We start from the raw sequence: 20,545 nt of genomic DNA, 5'->3' as shown, positions 1-20,545 counted from the left end.
TACTCCTTGGAAATCGGAATCGACTCTCTCGCTTGTGACGCGCTTGATGCGCTTTTTCATATTCACCCTAAGCCTCGACTCGCAATCTATTCGAGAGAGACGACAATGCGAGCGGACCTAACGCGTAAAGTCGTCTCAATGATTTTGCGCGCTCGTGCACGCGCGCTCTGTGCTGACCTTCTTCGCGCTAAATCTCGTTTCGCTCGCTGTTTCAACTCGTAGGCATCAATCCACTTGCTGTTGATGCTTGTACAGGTGTATCGAGAGAGGCAGTAGCCTGCTGGTGCAGAACGGCTCAGCGTCGCGCGCGTACAGACCACTGCGCAAAGCCTCGTCAGGAGGTAAATATCCGCTGGCCGCGTCTCCGCACACCAGAGCATTTCTGAGAGGTCTGTAAAAGCCTTCAGGACGCGTTCAGCGGTTGCGAGCGTATCCGTCATCTCAGCAAGAAAGTGAATATATGCACGCACACGAACAGTCGGACTTAAGGAACAACTCGCTCTCCTGCTTACCCTCAGTCCATGGTCAGATCCTGATCCGCGAACCGATCGCCCTGCTCGATACACACAGCTTGGGTGAGTTGGCGGCGAGTCTAGTTCAACTTCGAGGGCCGCACCCCACTGAACTCCGCTGCTCATCATCCCTCGACCTCTCGGCGTGTTCCTGCACAGCTCAAATTGTCGCTCCCTGGGATCGCAGGACCCGGTTCGAACCTCGGTAGATGGCACCTCTGGTGCAGCGGGGGTCCAGCCTCTCGCGGCGACCGCTCCCTCCAACCGCGAGCGATGCGACTGCCGAACGTGGTGCGACGAAACTCTCGGCACCAGTGCAGGATCCGGGGCAATTCATGGACGGGCACGAAGAGGATTGGAGCGCGGGAAGCAGGCTCGACCACCAGCAGGAGGGAGTAGGTGCTGTCGATCCCCCGCGAGCGGTCATCGCTCCCGACGACGACGATTCGACCCGAGCAGTCGCTCTCTCGGTCACGCCACGACTTTTTGCATCTTCAGCGACCCCGACGACGCGCTCACCGGCCGCGACTTTTGCATCTCCAACCCATCAGAGCTTCGAACCGACTCGACAAGTCTCGCGCGATGATCGCACTCCAGCTCGAACGCCGATCCAGACTACATCGCGCAGTCCGAGCGAGTCGCGCAAGAGTCCAGCGTCGACTCGGAGTAGCTCACTCCGACGCAAGCCCCCGCCTCCGCTTGACCTTTCACCAACCAGCTCGCCTCGCTCGTTGACCCAAATCGAAACCACGGCTGGCCCCGTACCTGTACGGTGGACAGCTGGGTCTGCCAACAAGGTTGTCCCAGAGACGCCCAGCCGCGAACAAGACCGTCAGGAGCCCATGTCAAATTTGGTCGGGTTCACCGCAAGTACCGCCGAATCGCCCCGCATCAATCTCTCGCTGCCATCCACGAGCCTCGATCTATCTCATGAGAGCGAAGGTGACGATGACGACACGATCGGTTCGGGTATCTCGTACCTCTCTTCGTCGACTTCGAGCTCCAAGTACCTCGACGCAGATGACCAGCCGCGGCCTTACCAGCCTTCAGCGTTGCTCGCTTCGAGCACTGGTACAGGCGCAGGCGCTCAAGGGTATTCAGGTCGACCTTACCAAGGCGTCGGACTCGGACTGCCCTTTTCAGTCTCTGCGGCCGCTAACTTGTCTTCGCTCGCTTCACCGGCGCCCTTGTCGGCGTCCCATCCGCTCCCGATCGACATTCCCTCGCCTTCTCGTGCCTCTCGCGATCCTTTCCACAGTCCTCGCCCAGGAGAACGCAATGGCGACAGCCCCGTCGTCGATCGAGGTCAGTTGATTGGTCTTGGAGAATTGGCGACCCCGAGGTGGACGAGCGCTGCTCTCGAGAGAAGATGGGGAGCACCTGTCGGTGAAGAAGCTTTGACGAATCGCTTCGACGTGCACGAGCCCATGGCAAGTCTCTTGACTCCCTCTTCTCGAACGACTTTTAAGCTGCCGAACTGACCCTGGACCGTTACGACAGCCTTCGACTACTCGTCATGCCAGTGTCGCCGTCGAGTCACCGACCGCAGCTCGTCAAACTGTGGGGTCCCTACACGATTCGAGTTCTGCAAACAGGCCATTCGGCAACAGCGGAGCGTCTTCGCTGCAGCCACAATCCTTGTTGCCCCACTCTACCTCTGCCAGCTCGATCTCGACGCAGCTCTCTCCGGCCGGACTCTTGAACTTTGGTCAAGACACGGCGTCGACGTTTGGTGCCCTCGAGTACACGCCTGCGAGTCCGGGTTATTCCCTCGATGCCGCTTCTCCCGACTTGTCGCGGCCGGAGCGAACAGATAAGATGGAACAGACAAGGGCAACGGAAGGCGCGCCCAAGCGCACAACTCGTACTTCCGGAGTCGCTACGACCAACGACGATGCGGCTCGCTGGTACAACGAGTCGGAGAAGACCATGGTAGGTTTGGGTTTCGATTACGAGACAGCAGAAGCACGACTCGTCCGAGATGGTCCAGACAACAGCACGACTCTCGGTCCTTCCCAGAGGAGGGTCTCGCAAGGAAGTACTACACCCGGAACTGGTTCAAAGCGATCGAGTCATCGTGCTTCGATCGATGGCAAAGCTGCGCTCAAACATCGTCGCCAATCCGCCAGCAAGAGTTCTTTCGCGCACCTGCCACCATCTCCAGCTGCCGCGTCCTCCACCCACTCCCTCTCGGCGAGCACTACATCGTTGCCCCCGCCGACATTTCCGCAGATCGACCCGTATCCGCATGCCAGTCATCACCAGACTGGTTCCTCGCAGTCAACGCCGGCTGCCCGTACCCCTGATCACTCGCGTCTGTCTCGTCACTCTTTCCACTCTCATCATTCTTCGCCGTCTCTCGTTGCGGCCTCGATCCTGCGGCACACGCGGGATCTCGAAGGCATCGACCTTGAGATTGAAAAAGCCGCCGCAGCGGACGAAGGCACTGCTGAAGCGTTGCGCAAGCTTGATGGTCTCAGCTCACCCAAGATGACTCGCATCGCCTCAAACTCTTCGTCAATCGAGTCCAGGAGCCGCAAGAGCAGTCGGAATTTTGTCGAGATGCCACCAAACCTCCGCCGGGATTCGGAAGAGAGGATCAGGAGGAGAACGAGGAGTAGCCTCGCTGACGCAGGTGATTCTCTGAATGTCGATACTTCGGGTCCAGGGACGACCAGCGGCACACCAACGCTATCATCACCATCGATGCCTCCGCTGCCTTCGAGCGCCGGTTTCGCGCCAAAGTCGCCTCTCTACGATACGGGTTCGTCCGGATCGGCGAGTCGACCCCAACCGCAGCGCATCAATTCTGGTACCGAGATACCGTTCCCTTCAACGGCCAGTCCATATAAGCGCGGATCGTCATCGTCAGCGAGCTACACGTTCGCCGGCTCGACTTCGGCTAGCGGTTCTCACGATTCGACATCTGGGACCAGTGTCACGAGCCGCTCTGTCGCGTCCAAGGCTCGACGTTCGAGTGCCGGGAGCGATGCATCATCCGCTCACAGCGGCGCAGATCCGCGACCTGGAGTCGAGCGAATGGACAGCGCGGGCGAAGGCGATCAGCTTCAAGGCATTCCCCCGGTCCCGCCACTTCCGAAGGATTGGGAAACCTATCGCCCTACTGCATCGACTACGTCGGCCCCTCTCTCCGCCTCGACCGCAACCACTGTCTCCTCGATCTCGTTCCCTTCGCCAAAGCCAGAGTATGACGTCCGTCGTCCATCATTGGCCAGCTCACTCGAGAACTCCTTCCGCTCGAGCCCTCGCGCACCGCCGATGGAATCGAACACGAGCAAAGAGGGCTCAAAGGAGGCAGCGTCTTCGAACAACCGTCGAAAGTGGAGCATCTCGTCCGCCTTTCACAAGGCCTCCAAGAGTCCCAAATCGACAGGAGGAATCAAAGAGTCCTCGTCGTTTAGCGATTTGCAAGCACCGAGCCAACGTGACCGCAAAGCTTCGTTCGGGCCTCGGTTGGGACTAGGTGAAGGAACGCAGCTACCAAAGAGGATGGCTTCTTCGACCAGTGACATTGCCAGCCTCGCGAGCAGTCGGAGCGAGTATTCGCAGAGTGGTACCGGATCGATCGGCCGCAACAGCATTCGCAGCGAAAGGGCCTCGATCACGGCTCGAACTCGTACCTCTTCTCAGAGCAGCACGAACACTGCACGCATGGCGAATTCGCAGCCTGCTTCTCAGGTCGCAACACCGGCAGTAGTCACGACAAGTCCCGGTCGATCTCGCTCGAGTTTGATCAACCCGCGAAGGACCCCGTCAAGTATTCCATTTTTCTCGCGCAAAGCTTCTCATTCGACCGAATCTTCAAACAAGAGCACTACACCGTCCCCGAATATCGAGAAAGGTTCGGCAGAGGACCGTAGCGGCCGCAAGTCCATCCTCGGTCTAAATTTCTTGCGCTCGAGTACCTCGAAACGTGACAAAGACAAGTCGCCGATCATGGCTTCCACTTCGTCCAAATTGCCCACGGTCACGAACTCCCTGTCATCCTCGAACCTGCACAGCGACTCGCTCCGGACGGATGAATTCGGACGACGTGCTGGCGAACCCTCCGACGCGCTTACACGGAAGCGAGGCAAGGTATGTTACTGTCACCTTCAAGCACGTAGCACTGCTGGCTGACGCGTCAAGCTCTCTTCAGACTCTCAGCTCAGTTGATGCGAGGAATGACGATGTGTTCGGGACGAAAGCTCAGACGAAACAGTTGCCGCCTTTCCAAATGCCCGCGCTTTCGACAGTAACAAAGAACCGGGTTGACGCCCTCAATGCGTCACAATCGTCAACGGCCTCAGCACGGAGCTTCGCCAAAGCGCCTCCGTCCCCGAGTGGCTCGGTTCTGCAGACTCCGAGAACTCGCACGAGCAAGCTGCAAGATTCCATCAGAGGCAACCTACCAACCATTGCCGGCTCGCCTTCAACTTATGGGGCTCGGCTTGCGGCCGAGATCGGCAGTACCATGGAGAGCCGCTCAGCATCGCAGAATCCATCTCCTTCTGGCAGCCCACCTCCCAAGTCACGCACTCCGACCAAGATCCCGCGCCTTGGACGGATCGGGACCGCTCCCTCGAGTCCGAAGCCTCGCACCTCAGCTGCGAGTCGCGACAATTCCCCTTCAAATCCTCCGCCTGTCAGCAAGGATACATGGCGGAGGAGCAGCTCATTCGGAGGCGCGGGCGACGTTGCGAATCCCCTCTCTGCCTCACTCACTTCGTCTCTCGCTCACTCGGCAAACGACAATGACTCGACGTCGGAATTTGGATCGGTCAACCGCGAACCCGGACTTCAGCATGGTGAAAAGACTCTGTCGACACGACGCAGACTCGAATCAGATGTGACGGCCCCGTCTGGGATACCACGGAGTACGAGCACGACCGGTGCTACTCTCGCTTCCGCGCGCGACCAGCTGTCGTCATCCACATCGTCCTCGCGACAAGGTACAGCGTTGCCTCGTATCGCTCGCCGTTCGACGACCGTCGAGGAAGCGGCACGGAACGTGCCTGCTTCAGCGCCCGTCAAGGCACCAAGCCCTGCCCGTTCGAACCAGCCGAGACTGTCGTCGTTGTCAGCATCCGCGTCTCGCAGCTCTACACAAGCTCTTGCAGACCCCTCGTCGACCTCCACGAAGCGCCTCTCTTCCAAATCCAGCGAGACCAACATGGTCCCGCGCCGTACTTCTGCAGCATCGTCGCTCACTGGAGAACCACCTTCCTCCTCGAGGTCCTCGCGTAACTTGTCGAGTAGAGGCGCGATCCCGACGCGAGTATCCAAGTCAACTTCGGCTCACAGTGCTTCGCGGATCAGTTCGAGTGGCACCGACTCGGGCCGTTCGTCCTCGGCAAGTCACCGCGAAGTCGATGAGGAGGAAGTGCGAGCCGACGAAGAGATGGGTGCGTACGTGCGTCGCCAGTACAGCAAGAAGCTCAGCGCCGGAATGTCGGAAGACGCTATTCGCAAGCTGTTCGAGTTCCCCGACCCGACCGATCCGTTGCCGCCTCTCGACGCGAATGGTGAGTCTGTGTGCCCTTCACGATCGAATCATCCAATCTCTACTGACCTGCTTCGGTACAGATGCTCTCTCGCTGTACTCGCGCTTCCTCTCGCCCTACGAGAAAGAAGAAATCCGCGATTTCCGCAAAGTGTACTTTGTTGGCCCCAACTGCGACAAGAAGCCCGCCAGCAAAGACCATACCACAAACAACTACGGGTACGATGACGAGCGAGGCGACTATCTCCTCGTGCCGAACGATCATCTGCACTATCGTTACGAGGTCATCAACGTACTCGGCAAGGGATCGTTCGGTCAAGTACTGCAATGTCGCGATCACAAGACTGGGGAGATGGTCGCAATCAAGATCATCCGAAACAAGAAGCGGTTCCACCATCAAGCGCTGGTCGAGATCAAGGTGCTCGAGAACCTTGTCAAATGGGTCAGTCCCAGCGTGTTCGCTCACAAGCAGAACTATGCTCATGCTCACTTGATGTGAATCTGACAGGACCCCAACGAGAAGCATTTCGTCATCCGCATGATCGATTCGTTCACATTCAGAGGGCATCTCTGCATCGTGACCGAGCTTCTAAGCATCAACCTCTACGAGCTTGTCAAGGCGAACAGCTTCGCCGGCTTCTCGACAACTCTCATCCGCCGGTTCACAGTTCAGATTCTTGGATCCTTGTCGCTGTTGCGACATCACAGAGTCGTTCACTGCGACCTGAAGCCTGAAGTGAGTTTCACATATTCCAGGTTCGGTAATTCGATTGATCTGACCAATCATTTTCACCACCAGAACATTCTCCTCAAACACCCTGCAAAGAGCGCCATCAAAGTGATTGACTTTGGCAGCAGCTGCTTCGAACACGAGAAGGGTCAGTCTTGAGCTCTATTTCCACTTTTCATGGTTGCTCGACAAAGCTCACACATCCTTGCCTGCTGTAGTTTACACTTACATCCAGTCGCGATTCTACCGCAGTCCCGAAGTCATCCTCGGCATGAACTATCATATGGGCATTGATGTGAGCAGGCGCCTTTTGCATCGAGCATCGCTCGAGGGGTCTTGGCTGACGGAATTCGTGTTCTTCGCGCGCGCGTCCAGATGTGGAGTCTTGGCTGCATCATCGCCGAGATGTACACCGGCTATCCCATCTTTCCGGGAGAAAACGAACAAGAGCAGTTGGCGTGCATCATGGAGGTGATGGGCTTGCCCGACAAGTACCTCGTCGATCGCAGCTCTCGCAAACGCTTATTCTTTGGTAAGTCTCCTTGCTGCTGTAAGTATAATAGAGTCTTATTAATCCGTTGCTTCTTCTTACAGATTCTACCGGTGCACCTCGCCCTGTCGTCAATTCGAAAGGCAGGCGCCGACGCCCTGGATCCAAGACTCTCGCTCAGGTGCTCAAAACGGATGACGAACTCTTTATCGACTTCATCGCCAAGTGCTTGATGTGGGATCCCGATCGACGCCTGAAACCTGACCCTGCGATGCGCCACCCCTGGATCACCCAGGCTCGAGGCACAAACTCGACGATCCCGCCTTCGATCCCGCCGCCACGTGCGACTCGTGCTTCCGGTCTTCCTACATCAAGCTCAACCAGGTTCACTTCGAACGCAACGAGCTCAATCTCATCTTCGAGTATCTCGACGCCACTCAAGAAGCTTCCGCCCCCTGCATCCACCTCGACTGCCCCCCTACCTCGCTCGCGCACGTTCTCGACCGCGAGCTCTATTCCCGCGAGCACGACGAGGTTAGGTTCCAAAGCCTCGCTCGGCCTCCCTCCTAGCTCGCGGTACCAGGTCAAATCGTGAAATCCTGTAAGCATCCTCCGCTCCTTGCATCGTTTTATCTTTACTCATCTCGTCTTGAATCCGGTATTAAAGGGACGGAACTGGATCCCCGGGGTCTTTTCGCGCACTCACTTGCACATGAAACAAAGTTTCTCTCTTGATACATATTGTTCTTTTTTCCACTCGTTACCCCTTGCTCCCTTTCGATACCTCTTCTCTTTCCCTTCGTTCTTTGCTTGCGCAATATACTTGACATAACCTCTCGTCCTTCTCTCTAATCGTCCCGGTCCACGGAGAGAAACAGAGAATGTTTTTCAAGCTAAACCAAACCAAACTAAACCAAAACCGATTGATTCCTTTCTCCTACGAGAGCGAATTCCCTTCTTGAACAAGCGAAAATGTCTTGCAGCTGCATCCCGAGCTGTTCACGCGTCGTCTCCGGTTTTGCCTTCCATCGCATTCCAACCGTTGCGAGCTTGGATGTCGTCGAGGTGAGCGAGCGCGCGAGGTTTGTCGTCGAGCGATCCGCACGTGAGCTCGACAAGAGCCGTGAACAGTTGAGCTTGGAGGATACTCTAATCGAAAACGGGCACGTGAGTACTGTGCTCGAGGCGAGTCTTTGGGGAAACACTCGGAGGGAGAAAGGAGCAGCGCGGACGTACGACTCCCCAAGCTTGTCTCGCTTTCGGTTCAAATCCGGGCAAGAACCCTTCGACTCCACGCAACGTATCGTGACCTCCGAGCCACGCGCGCAAGTCTTCGAGTTTGCCTCCGCACACAATGTGCATGAGGGCGACATTGCCAGACGAGAAGACGTACGCGAGCGGGGACAGGACAAACTGGCCGTTCCTGCTACGAGATTCGCGACGGGCGTGTGCGAGGATCGCAGCTTCGTTCTGCCAGGTGTACTCGTTTACCTGATTGGACGCGGGCCAGTATAAGTCGATGAGGCGAAGTGAGGGACGACCTTGAGTGGCGGCGACTGTCGCAGCGGCGTGAGGAGAGTTCAAATCTTCCCTCGTGGCGGAACCGTCGTGTTGGACAAGCCCTTGTGCCGAGAGATCCTCCAGGTCAATCTTGCCGCGTCCTTCGAAGAGAACCGAAAAAGGCAGTCCGAGCTGAATCGCAAGGGTCGGAGTGAGGTCTTTTTGTCGTATGGACCGCACATTGTTAGCTCTCTCTAATCGAGAATAGTCGCAGAATAAGAGACGTACTGTATGCGCGCGAGATGGCGGCCGAGAGTTGCTGCTGGGTAATGTTGCGTCCGTCACGAGGCAACGCTCCACAGTTGGCGAGCGCGTTCAACGCGGGACAGGGTGAACGCGAGACGCTTTCGTCCGTGAAGATTGTGCCCCATTCTCCCTGAAAGCCGATTCCACTCCAGTGCGACCAGTCCCACAGCCCTGCGAATAGAGAAGAGGGTAGCTCGAAAAGGTACGAGACTCGGGTTTTCCGTGGGCCTTTCGCTCGCAACTCACAGGCGGGAGAGCTCTTCTGGCCGAGGACATTCGCAATGTTGCACAATACGAACGCAAACGGGTGGGACCACGGCGAGGGCGGCTTTGCGGGCGAGAACGCAGGGGGAACAACTCTTCCAAGCGATTTGGCGGGACTGACGAGGTTGAGGAGGTAGAGGACTAGGTCCGACGTGTGGAGTAAGACGAGACCGACGATCGCCGCGAACACCAACGCGAGAGCGCGACCCTGACCAACGTCGCCGGACGCGATGGGGGCATTGCAGGTCAACTCCGAGCTCGGGGCGTGTCGCGAGCAATGAACAACTGTCGGCACTTACGGAGCGCTTGAGGAACGAGTAACCGAGTCGAGAGAATGGCACGATCGGCTCAGTGAAGGCGGGCGAGGTGCCACTCGGGCCTGTTGAGGTCGCACACGGGCAGCATTTAGCGCAAGAGTAGACCAGACTCCCTATCATCTCGTGTCACTCGCTCACCTTGAGGCTGGTACATCTCAAGCAGGCTTTCGGGACTGTGAGTCTGACAGCAGACAGACAGGGAGAAGAGAACAAGCGAATCAGAGACGGGCCAATCGCGTCCGTTCGCTATTCGTGACGCACGGGCGGTCCGTGTCCTGTCATTGTCCCAATCGAGCCCGCATCTTCTTCTTCTATTCCTGTCAACCCCTGCACGTGCACGCTTCTGCTCCTCGTGAATGAATCTGAACAGGAACCGAGTGCGAGGTCCCGACACAGCTTCTTTTGCCCAATCTTTCTGCTATGTGCGCGCTTCTCCCTCGCATCTGATGATTTGAACTCGGACTGGTAGACGGTACGACATCAACAACATTCGCTTGTTCAGGTGATACCATAGTCTTGATACAACAGATTGGAAACGAATGCGAGGGTGTGCGTGTGCGTATTAGATCAGTTCGACCGCGCCTTGTTCCAGCAGCGCTCGTATTGTGCTGTAGCGGCACATATGTTGCGTGCCTTTTGCAAATACAAATGGTTCGCCACTACAGGATCGCACGGACGAATGCAGAGTCAGCCTGGCGCATACTGGTCACACCTCGAAGGTACAGGAGACATACTCGGGCAAGATGACTTGCGGACACTCCTGTACAGCGCGAAAAAAGACGGGCTTCGAAAAGTCCGGTTCTGGTACTGCAGAGGCAGGTTGCATCAAGCCATCAGCTTCGGATCCGCATGCTTGAGAGTAGGGATCCAGCAACGAACTCGGTGGAGGATGCCGAGTGATGTATTCGGGCAGAGCGTCCATCGCGGCAGAGTCGTGGTAGGCTTTCACGAGGCGCAGGTACCTGACAAAGATTGCAACAAGGTCAAAAACAATCTGCCTTTCGGAACGTGGTCAATTTTCGACTGACCCGCGCGCGTGTTCAATCTCATTCGGGTACAGCCGCTCGTCGACATCTGCAAGGGACAAGTAGTACTCGGCGCATTGCTCGAGCTGGTTTTAGCGAGAAGAGAAGCGGTCCTGGTCAATTTTGTGACCCTTCCTGTACAAAACACTGCCGAGCTTGCCTTGTATATCCGTTCTCGGGTGTACATCTTGAGAACGTGCGCTGCACGCATGTTCTCGGTTGCGACAATTGCGGCAGTCGTATAGAACGCTTCATCGTTTCCCGAAGTCCTCTGCGCCGTTCTCACAATCGCTTTCTATTTATTCTCGCAGTTGGTCAGTCTGCGAAGGGTGCAGCACATCGGTGGGGAAATGACGCACGCGATTCGCAAGATCCTTGACCAGCTTCTCGACGAGTTGTCGCGGGAAGCGCAACAGTTCTGGAGCTCCCATCTCGTTGTGCCAAGCTCTGAGCAACCGTTGCACATTGCGTTCTCTCGAGAGGTTGCCGCCTTCTCCGAGGATGTCGTCCAGGCTCGGACTCGCACCTCGTGTGCTCGTGTAGTCCCGCATTGAAGTGCCCGCTTCGGCTCCCGTGATGCTCGACCTTCTCCCTCCTGTCCGACTCGTGGTACCGATCGAGCTCGACCTCGCGTTCCTTGTCGCTGCAGCACCATTGTCGGTAGTACTCGATTGGTACCGTGGCGGCGAGGGAAATCCAGTCGAAGAGAGCGAGTCGTCTCCAATACTGACACCACCGCCAACCGGTCCTCCTAGGTTCGACGTGTCGTACGTCTCTTGCGTATCATCGAGATCGTCGTCATCGTCATCGAAGAATCCTCCTTGCGGCCGGCTCATCGTGTCGCGTACAAAATGCGAGACGAGATGAACCAAGATCCGCTCATCATGATCGCGCGCGCGCGTGCTGATACGCGTCTTTCCCGTGTCTCACTCGACGACCGCACCGGTCGATTTATGATAACAAGTGAGAGCCACTCGCGTACTATGCAAAGGTATGTAGACGAAATTGATGCTTTTTCGACGGCACGTGATGCAAGGGTTCGAAACTTTGACGCCCCGAAGCTCCCCTCTCTATGCTCAGACAGGGCGGGGCAACTTTCGATTGGTCTTGGCTTTCGAAGTTGGTCCGTCTGTCCTATAGAGAATTTCTCGAAGGGAGTTGGAGGGAGCGCTTTCCAGCGCTAGCTTGTTTCGAAGTTTTTTCTTCTTCACCTCTTCTTCACCTCCTCCGTCCTCGTCGAATGCACCTGGCCAGTCGTGAGTACTCTACCTTGCTCTCGACTCTTCGTCCTACAGCCTCGGACGGCTGGGAAGAGCTCGTCAACTTCAAGTTGTCGATACAACTCGAACTCGACCGGCCTCTGTTCATCTCGGACAAGTCGACTGTCTCCCGCTCCCCTCATTCCAGCCAAGGACAACGTCACCGCCTACACTCATATTAAGCAACTCGCCGAACCGACTACTCGCCCGAAGTGGAACACTTCGATGGCGTTCCTTTTTCACGACTACAACGAGATCGAAGACGAACTGCGCCGCACAGCATGGGAATTGGCGGTTCATCTCTGGCGGAGATACTGCCGCTGTCGTATCCGCAATTAGAAGAACGGCCAATTCCCATGCCGTGCGGCGCAGTTCGTCTTCGATCTCGTTGCAGATGTTCGTCTGTTCGTCTGTTCAACCCGGCTGATGACGCGTCCGAGGATGAGCTCTCACCCTGTATGACCTCGACGCGATCGTCGTTGTCATCCGTAGATCCATCGATTTGTCGGATCCACTTGATGCAAGCGCCCTCCGACTTCTGCTGAGCGCGAGGTCTGGACGACGACGAGGACAAATGCGGGCGAGTTGGAGCCGGAAGAGAACAGGAACATGTGAGGGCCGGGCGAGCGTTCCAGGTCGTCTATGAGCACCGGGCCATGGTAACTCGCGACGAGGAAGGAATTGACGAGCGGGCGGGCCTTGGTTTTCTCGAGTCGGATGGCGTGCTCGTACGCAACGATGGAGTTGAAATCTCCGAACGACGGGCTGAGAGATAGTGTCGAGAAATTCGAAGTAATGAACCCAGTCTCTTTCCCCGTACTTTTGAAGGAAAATCCGCTGGACAACGGAAATCGTAGTGAGAGCGTACTTGAGCACGTGCTACTGGCTGAAGGGAGGAAGTGAGTGGAACCGACAGATCACTGGATCGGATCAAGAACCGTGCAACGTCCGACGCCACTGCTTCCATTGCACCGGTCCTCATGCAGTGTTGGACTGTAAAAAAGCCGGAGCCGACGCCGCTCGGATCAACATCGTCGCTGCCGCAGGGACGATAGCAGCGGCCGCAACGGCTCGAGCTGCCCATCACAGGTAAATTCTTCGACGATGGCGAGGAGGACGTTTCCGCATCCTCTCTCGCCTCGTATCGGATCGCCGGACGATTCAGGTGATACCCTAGATGAGCTGCCTCTCCTCTCTCTCCGCCATCGGGCTGGACTCATGAATTCAACGACGTTTCCACTTCGCTCCTCCATCTCTCGATCGTCCCGTCAGTCCACTTCTCTCCTCCACCGGTACTCTTGGCGAACATACTGAAGCTCTCTCTCGCGCAATCTTCGACCCCAATCGACTCGACATTATCAACTCTCCAATCTCATTTCATCTGTTCTCTCTATTCTCTCTCACTGGTCTTTCCATTCTCTCTACTCTCTCCACGCTGTCTTAGGGTTCGGGTGCATACCAAGCGAGTCCGGACCTAAGCCGAGCAATGCAAATTCTTACGAAGTAAAGCCTTCGCATTGTGTAACGGACCCGGGCACGGGAGACAGCGGGTTCGTGCGGCGAACGGGGAGAACGCGTCTTTCTCCTCACCTGCAACATTCTCCTCGGTGGAAGCCATCGGAGCGCCTCCATTTCAATCAGCAAGAGTCCTGGACCCGCTTTACTCTAGCTCCACCGGCTCCGCCAACGTCCGGGAGCAGCGATCGGCAGATGCTCACCGCCCATGCGCTCTTCCTCCGCCCTCGCTTCCCGCTGTTCGCGCAGCAGCGCGCTCGTCAATCGCTTCTAGCGAACACACTCCTGACCCCGTACCTGACCTCCGAGATGTTTTCTCACCGGCAGCCAAGCCCTCGATTAACCCTCTCAACGTTCGCTTCATCCCTGTCTCCCGCGCATCGGCACCCAGAATGAAGCTTCGCGAGCGAAAGTCGAGGCCCGAAGCACCGGTAGAGGCACCAGCTCCTCGACCACCAAAGCGACAAAAGGTGGCGGACCCAAAGAAAGAGCCGACTGGGGGACGGGACCCCGAATCACCTGCACCCTATCGCCCCCCAGGCTGGGGGAAATCCCGAAACTTCCACCTACCCGGCACGAATGAGCCCTCCGAGGATTCGGAAGGCGCTCTTCGTGGTCGGCCGGCCGTCGCAACTCGATTAGGGGGACCCGACGCAGAGAGAACTCTTGGAGCCCGCCTACGATAGCAACTCGACGGGACGGACCACCACTCCGGTGGAAAGCTCAAGAGTATGTACTGCGTCGGGTCCCCCTAATCGAGTTGCGACGGCCGGCCGACCACGAAGAGCGCCTTCCGAATCCTCGGAGGGCTCATTCGTGCCGGGTAGGTGGAAGTTTCGGGATTTCCCCCAGCCTGGGGGGCGATAGGGTGCAGGTTGTTCGGGTTCGCTTCCCCCGGTCGGCTCTTTCTTGATGTCCGCCACCTTTTGTCGCTTGGATCGAGGCGCTTGTGCCTCGACCGGTGCTTCGGGCGCCGACTTTCGCTCGCGAAGCTCCATTCTGGGTGCCGATATGCTGGGGGAAGGGATGAAGAAGCGAAGGGTTAATGGTGGACATGGCTGCAGGGGAGAAACACCTCGGAGGGCACGCACTTGGCGAAGAGTGTAGTCGCTAGGAGCGAGCGACGAGCGCGCTGCTGCACAGACAACGAGAAACGACTACGCAAGAAGAGCGGATCAGCGTCGAGCACCTGCCTGAGATTCAGATTGAGCGAGGTCTTTGTCTTTTCGACTGGATATGAGACAGAGAGAAGAGAGGACGAGTCCGCTTCTACCCGCATAGGCGCAAGCGACGAATGTGGAACAATGGGAACAATGGACGAAGCCTGAGGATGTGTTCGTGAAGGGGGTCGGTGCGTAATGCAGAAGGGGACTGTGAGCGACGGTTGCGTCATTCTTGGCGAATGCCTGTTTTTGGAGAGAGCGGACCTAGACTGCGTCTCGGCCTTGTAGCGTACAGTATCGTGCTCGTCCCGTCCCCCATCATGGGGACGTAGCCACGAAGCGTGTCTCCCTGACACACGCGCACACGGGCTCCTGACGCTAGCGGAACCGGTGCAGCAAGACTAACGCAGGTCTAGAACTGTCTTCGATGAAATAGGTGCTCCGATGGCTTTCACCGAGCTGCGAAAAGACGCGTTCCAGTGTGCATTCGCCGCACGAACCCCCTGTCCACTCCACCCGCTTGAATTCGTCGCACTACACAAAAGCTCTGCTTCGTACGAAATCGCATCGCTCGGATGGCTTGGACTCGTCTGTTACAGGCTGTCAAGTAAGATCCCAGGCCAAGGCGAAAGGGAGTCACTTACCCGGAAAACGTCTCGTGGTTGTTCTGCTGCAGATCGACTAGACGCTAAGCTATGGCGGCGATAGTTCCTCTCGTATAGACCAGCTTAATCGAAGGGAATCGAAACTGATCCCGATCTTCTGCCGCTGCGCAATATTGCAACAAAACTCGAAATGACCGAGGTGTTGGCCATCGAGCTCTTGTCAAAAGATAAACTGCTATATATTCGAAACAAGCCAGCCGAGACAAGAAGAGACAAGGTACTGCTAAAGAGAACAACGAAGACAACCAACAAGAAGGAGAGCGAGCCATAGGAAAAAGCCTGTTTCTTTTGTTCGACGAGCTTCATCACGGATAGTGGATTTACAGCTTGCTGTCGCGACTCTCGACCGCACCACGTTCGGGGCCAACTTCGATCTCGGGGTCGTCCACTTGGACATTGAATCGAGTTCGGTTGAGGGGTTCGTTCTGGGCGAACCTGACGAGGGCAGGGTAGACATCGCCTGTCATGGCAGAAAGGGGAAGAACCGTCAGCGCGGAACGCAGGACGAAAGCTGCATCGGAAGAACATACCATCAAATCGACCCAAGGCAGAGTTGAGCAGGTAATCCGGGATACCCCATCCATCGACGAGCGAGACGGCTTGCGGCCTCAACTCGGACAAGAGCGTGTGGACTCGGTTGCGGATCATCTCGGCTTGCTTGGACGTCAAGTACCCAGACGCGAGGAACTCGCCAATCTCGGCGTCCATAGTGTAGCACGCGAACAGCTCGAAGCAGGTCGTCATCACTTTGTGCAGCGCCGGCTTCGACTTGAGCTCTTCGTCGTGAAGGATCGCTTGCGCAAAGTTGTACACGAGGTAGTACTGGGCGTGGGCGGTCCTGATTCCCTCGCAAGATTTCGACGTCAGCACGAGGGATTCAGAATCGGAGGACCGCTCGACGCTGCACTCACGAGCATCGGAAGATATCGATCAAAAGGTGGTTCCATGTCTTCTTCTCGATATCCCGCTTCTTGAGCGCAGTAGCAGTCAGGTACGCCGCGCGATGACCGAAGGCGTCGATGAAGAATTGAGGGTTCGACAGGTCGCCCGTGTACTTGACTTGCGCTTTGGCCTCGGGATTGTCAATGTACTGCGAGACCGGGTTGCCGACTGTCAACTCGTGCACGTCTGACGAAGACCAGATGGAAATGCCTACCTTGAGAATGTACTCGCGCGTGCGGTTCTCCGAGCTCATGGGCGCGTTGCGATCAGCAAGCAGGGTGCGGAACGTCTTGAACAGGTATCGGCCACACTGCTGGGTGAGCATGTACGAATCTCCCTCCCTGAGCGCAGATCGAGGTCAGGGCTCGCTCAAAAGTTGTGCTTCAGGATATTGAGCTCACCAAGTCACTTGAGGAAGGTAGTCCGCGTAGAAACTGGCCAGGCCACCGGCAAGCGAGAATCCATGACCACCACAGGCTCGTCGGCACTCCTCGATGGCTTGCGAGGCCATGATGGTCGTGAGCGATTTGAGACCGGAAGACGACGCGTGAACGTCGGCCAGGAGGGTAAAGTCGCCATCCTCCATGGCAGTCTGGTTGAGCGAATACAAGCGGAACATGTCTCGTCCAGCTGCGTACAATTCCGGAGCACGTCAGTGCCGCGTAGAATCAGAATCGAAGAGCAGAGGTAGTCTTACTGTAGTGGCAAGCGAACGCTTGTACGAGAGGCGGGAAGATTCGAGCTTGCACGAGCTGGTAGTTGATGACTTGAGTCTCGGACGGCTTGCGACCGTCATCGGTGAACGGTGCGTCCCGGTCGGCGAACTGTCTCCGAACCGAGCAGTACCGGATCGCGACGGTGGCGGATCGAGCGAGGACCAGTCGTGCTTGTTGCACAATGTTTGCACGAATGTACGTCCTGGTAAGCCGTAAAGGAGACGCAGTCAGGTCTTTGAGTCCAGCTATTAGCAGGGATGGACAGACTCACATAGTTCCGTAGGACAGCTTGTCGTTTGGAGGCTTGGTGAAACGACCCGAATCGATGTCAACTTGGGCGTAGGCGGCAAGGAAATTCACATGGGGGATCTCGACTTTATCGAGCTGCAGCAGCAAACCGCGTCAATGCTAGACCTTGCGATAGGCGAGGGCAGGATAGAAGGGCACGCACGAGGAGAGCACCATTGTCAGTGGCAGGGTATCCAGCTTTGGGACCGATGTCCATGATAGTGCGGCCTGGGAGAAGTTCGCGGGTCTTGATGTCTCGCAGAGGCACAACGAAGGGGAAAGGACCGCGCTTGACGAGCGAGCCATTCTTGCCGTCCGGCGTGTGCAGTTGCGCCATGACGACGGCATGGTCTGCTGTTCGACCGAGACCTCCGATCCACCACTTCATCGCAGTGAGACCAGGCGATTGCATCACGAAGGTCTTTGTTTCGGGTTGGTAGGTGGCGGTCGTTTCGAGTCCTTGAACGTTCGATCCATGGCCGAGCTCGGTTTGAGCGTAGCATCCTACAAACCGCTCCGATCGACTGTCAGCGAAATGCGAGAACCGATGGGCATCTAGCTAAATGGGATGTGTCGCCTTACCGATAATCTCATATCGCTCGGCCGGTTTGAGGAAAAGTTCCTTCTGTTCGTCCGTTGTCTGAGCGCGCAGCGTCTTGAGAAACATCGATTTGTGTAGACCGAATGCGGCCGGAAGATCTACACATAAAGAGCATGTGGGGTGGGATGAGCGATGCAGTCCATGCACAAGTCTCGGGACGCAAGCGGACGGGTCGGTGAACGCGCACGATTGTCGGGATGCAGGAGACTTACCGAGGAGTTCTTCCGCAATCTGATTGTCTTCTGCCGACCAACCGAGTTCGCGGGAGACTTGGACCAACCGCTTCTCCTTCCTAAGTCCGTGGCGGTACTTCTCTCCACGGTCCATGTAGTGGTATTCTGCCTTGCTGAATGCAGGCTGTACGGAGCCACACAAAGATGGAGCCAGGACAGGTGCGTCAGTTCGAGATCGGCAGATGCGCCCCAACTCGCGAGGATGCGCCGCTCACCTCGCTTTCGAGCACCGGCAAGACGCGCTTAACGCGCTCAATGTACTCGCTTCCATAGAGGTATTCTTGCAGTTCGGCGGGCGAGAAGCTAGCCTTTGACCGCTCGATCTCAAGCAGCCGAGGTCCGGGAGTACCGACAGGCTTGGCGAGGTGTGTAGGGATCTGGATCGGCGGAGTGCCCGGCATGGTTGTAAAGACGATTTGGTGAGTAAGAAGCGGCGATGGTGAGTGCTTCAGAGCGAGAAGAGAGAGAGAGCGACTCCGACCGGCGCGCGGGGGAAGAAACTGTGGCTCGGCTTCGGCCAATCGCAATTGCCGGCGATTCCTTCTCTAGAATTTTTGGGCAACTCTCTGGCCTCTTGCCCGTCCCGAGTCTTATTTGCCGGCATTTACTCCGAATCGCTTGACGAGACTCTTCTGTTTCATCGGTGCACACATTTTTAGCGAGATTTCGTGCAGTCGGCATGATTGCGCTCAGACTCTAGACACTCGACACGGCCCAAAACAGAGATCGCCACTCAGTGACGAGCTAACCTCAACGAGTGACAGCCACACCGGTATTCGGGCTTCTCCGAGATCCCGTAGCAGACTCGCCCAAGTGTTCCAAGCTTGAAAAAGTTTGACTGCACCAATTGAATACTCTGCTTCACCACGAAAGACCATGGCCACATCCTTACGCTCTTTCGGGGTATATGCGCGTGGGAGACGCCTTGTACGTAGGGTGACCGGCTTCATGACGTATCGAGCCTGACAACACACAGCCCTACTCAGGGGAACCATGCGCTCGTCTCGCTCGACCACCCCGGCACCGATTCAAGCAGCACACGGACGAGTCAGGCTAGGGCGTGTCAGTCCAGTAAATCACGGTCAGCCCGAACTTGAGGATGCGCCACTCAGTGAATTTAGCCGGAACCGCTCGGACCCGGTCGTTGGCCCTGATCCCAGATGATATTTCGCTTCCTGCAGACTCACCTCAAGCGTACAGTAGATCACAAATGCGCATCAAATGTATCGCTAGACTCGGCGGATGTAAACGGAGCGCTGCAACGCATTCACATCACGTGACGGGATTTCCCCACCCGAGTCAGATCTGACTTCGTCACCAGAAAGGCTCTTTTTCTCCGCCAAGTCTCTCCACTCGCGGCACGGATGCCTCGACTGCCAATCCTTTACGTGCTCGTGGGTCAACATGGAGGTCCGCAGTTCTCGCCCACCGTGTTCAAGTCTCTCCTGTGCCTGTGGCACAAAGGCGTGAATTTCGAAATCAGGGAGCTCGTGTGGACCGAACTGAGGGCGAAGCAGGAGGCGTGGAAGAAGGATCGACCGACTCGTGAGCTTGCACGTAACGTATCTCACCAAGTCCGGTACTGATTGAGGTGCCGTGACATGCGCTACTCAGTACCGACTCTTGAATTGCCCGACGAAGGGCGCATCATCGGAGACTCGAATGAAATTGCTGCGTACGTCCCCAAGTACTGCTACTGGTGCATTGAGATTACCCTGCTTAATTATCGGAAGTATGCAGATGGCTGGAGGAAGCCTATCCCGACTCGCCCTCGCTCTTCCTCCCTGATTCGACACCGTCGAACGCCTCGCCAGGAAATCTACAGGCCGCGAAGAATTACCACAAATATGTGGAATCGACATTTGGCTCTCCGGCGTTGTTGGGCGTACCTTTCAGTCCCTTCTTTTCTGCCATACACCAAGGGATCTTGGGACTTATCAAGGAAGATAAGGTCAGGCGCGTCTGCTCTGTATTAACCGAATTAGATCACTAACTACCCTGAGACTTCGCTTGCGACTGGCAGGATCGGGAATATTTCACAAGCGACACGAAGCTGGGAGTTCCGCAGGGTTGGCAAAAGCTCGAAACACTCAATCAGAGTGCGCTGTCCACACCACTACGCTTCTCGATCCTGGACCGATTTTGTAGCTTATCACGTTCCTGTACAGGCGAGGCGATCAAGCAGGCAAAGACTTTCGTCAAGCCGCTCGAAGCGCTGCTCAAAACCAGTCCGTTCTTGAATGGGAAACAACCTGGAATGGTCGACTACACGCTCTTTGGCAGGTGAGTGATCAACCGAATCGTGGACTTCAGCTCCGCACAGAATTGATCCCGAATCCGACAGGTACGCGTTTCAACGAGTTGCCGACCCTTCGACCGCGAAGCAGATCTGGAAATCTCCCGACACACCTCGCGTGGCCAAATGGATTGAGAGAATAGAGATGCGGTACGCGGAACAGTTTGCGGAACAGAAATCGAGGTGGCCAGCGGATGCGGATTCGTAGAATGTTTGCAAC

At 56.6% G+C, this 20,545-nt stretch overlaps 5 protein-coding genes across 5 annotated transcripts; 2 read left to right on the top strand and 3 right to left on the bottom strand.

The window, feature by feature from the left end:
• Positions 1 to 721: 721 nt before the first annotated feature.
• JCM15063_005276 (uncharacterized protein) lies at positions 722 to 7,830 on the top strand (the record flags this gene model as incomplete). Its single annotated transcript, XM_076680082.1, has 9 exons — positions 722 to 1,942; positions 2,013 to 4,610; positions 4,672 to 6,037; positions 6,099 to 6,457; positions 6,524 to 6,751; positions 6,815 to 6,893; positions 6,964 to 7,040; positions 7,121 to 7,277; positions 7,340 to 7,830. 9 exons carry the CDS (start codon positions 722 to 724, stop codon positions 7,828 to 7,830), a joined length of 6,576 nt encoding a protein of 2,191 aa, XP_076532827.1.
• A 404-nt stretch (positions 7,831 to 8,234) lies between these two features.
• JCM15063_005275 (uncharacterized protein) lies at positions 8,235 to 9,776 on the bottom strand (the record flags this gene model as incomplete). The annotated part of the gene is made up of 6 exons (XM_076680081.1): positions 8,235 to 8,384; positions 8,472 to 8,953; positions 9,024 to 9,212; positions 9,288 to 9,513; positions 9,605 to 9,684; positions 9,761 to 9,776. 6 exons carry the CDS (start codon positions 9,774 to 9,776, stop codon positions 8,235 to 8,237), a joined length of 1,143 nt encoding a protein of 380 aa, XP_076532826.1.
• A 408-nt stretch (positions 9,777 to 10,184) lies between these two features.
• On the bottom strand, positions 10,185 to 11,483 carry SLD5 (DNA replication protein SLD5; the record flags this gene model as incomplete). Its single annotated transcript, XM_076680080.1, has 6 exons — positions 10,185 to 10,281; positions 10,357 to 10,429; positions 10,502 to 10,584; positions 10,651 to 10,733; positions 10,808 to 10,942; positions 11,007 to 11,483. 6 exons carry the CDS (start codon positions 11,481 to 11,483, stop codon positions 10,185 to 10,187), a joined length of 948 nt encoding a protein of 315 aa, XP_076532825.1.
• A 4,086-nt stretch (positions 11,484 to 15,569) lies between these two features.
• Positions 15,570 to 18,430, bottom strand: JCM15063_005273 (uncharacterized protein; the record flags this gene model as incomplete). The annotated part of the gene is made up of 11 exons (XM_076680079.1): positions 15,570 to 15,709; positions 15,780 to 16,087; positions 16,161 to 16,339; positions 16,406 to 16,532; positions 16,593 to 16,821; positions 16,889 to 17,109; positions 17,179 to 17,291; positions 17,359 to 17,699; positions 17,778 to 17,894; positions 18,009 to 18,153; positions 18,245 to 18,430. 11 exons carry the CDS (start codon positions 18,428 to 18,430, stop codon positions 15,570 to 15,572), a joined length of 2,106 nt encoding a protein of 701 aa, XP_076532824.1.
• A 963-nt stretch (positions 18,431 to 19,393) lies between these two features.
• JCM15063_005272 (glutathione S-transferase family protein) lies at positions 19,394 to 20,533 on the top strand (the record flags this gene model as incomplete). Its single annotated transcript, XM_076680078.1, has 6 exons — positions 19,394 to 19,574; positions 19,644 to 19,704; positions 19,770 to 19,980; positions 20,053 to 20,128; positions 20,198 to 20,312; positions 20,374 to 20,533. The coding sequence occupies 6 exons, from the start codon at positions 19,394 to 19,396 to the stop codon at positions 20,531 to 20,533; spliced, it is 804 nt and encodes a 267-aa protein (XP_076532823.1).
• Positions 20,534 to 20,545: the final 12 nt, after the last annotated feature.

The sequence above is a fragment of the Sporobolomyces koalae genome (assembly GCF_050403365.1).
Source record: "Sporobolomyces koalae JCM15063 DNA, S_koalae_JCM15063T_v1_ctg31, whole genome shotgun sequence".
NCBI lineage: Eukaryota > Fungi > Basidiomycota > Microbotryomycetes > Sporidiobolales > Sporidiobolaceae > Sporobolomyces > Sporobolomyces koalae.
The sequence above is the reverse complement of the archived record's forward strand: the minus strand, read 5'-3'. Positions and strand labels throughout refer to the sequence as shown.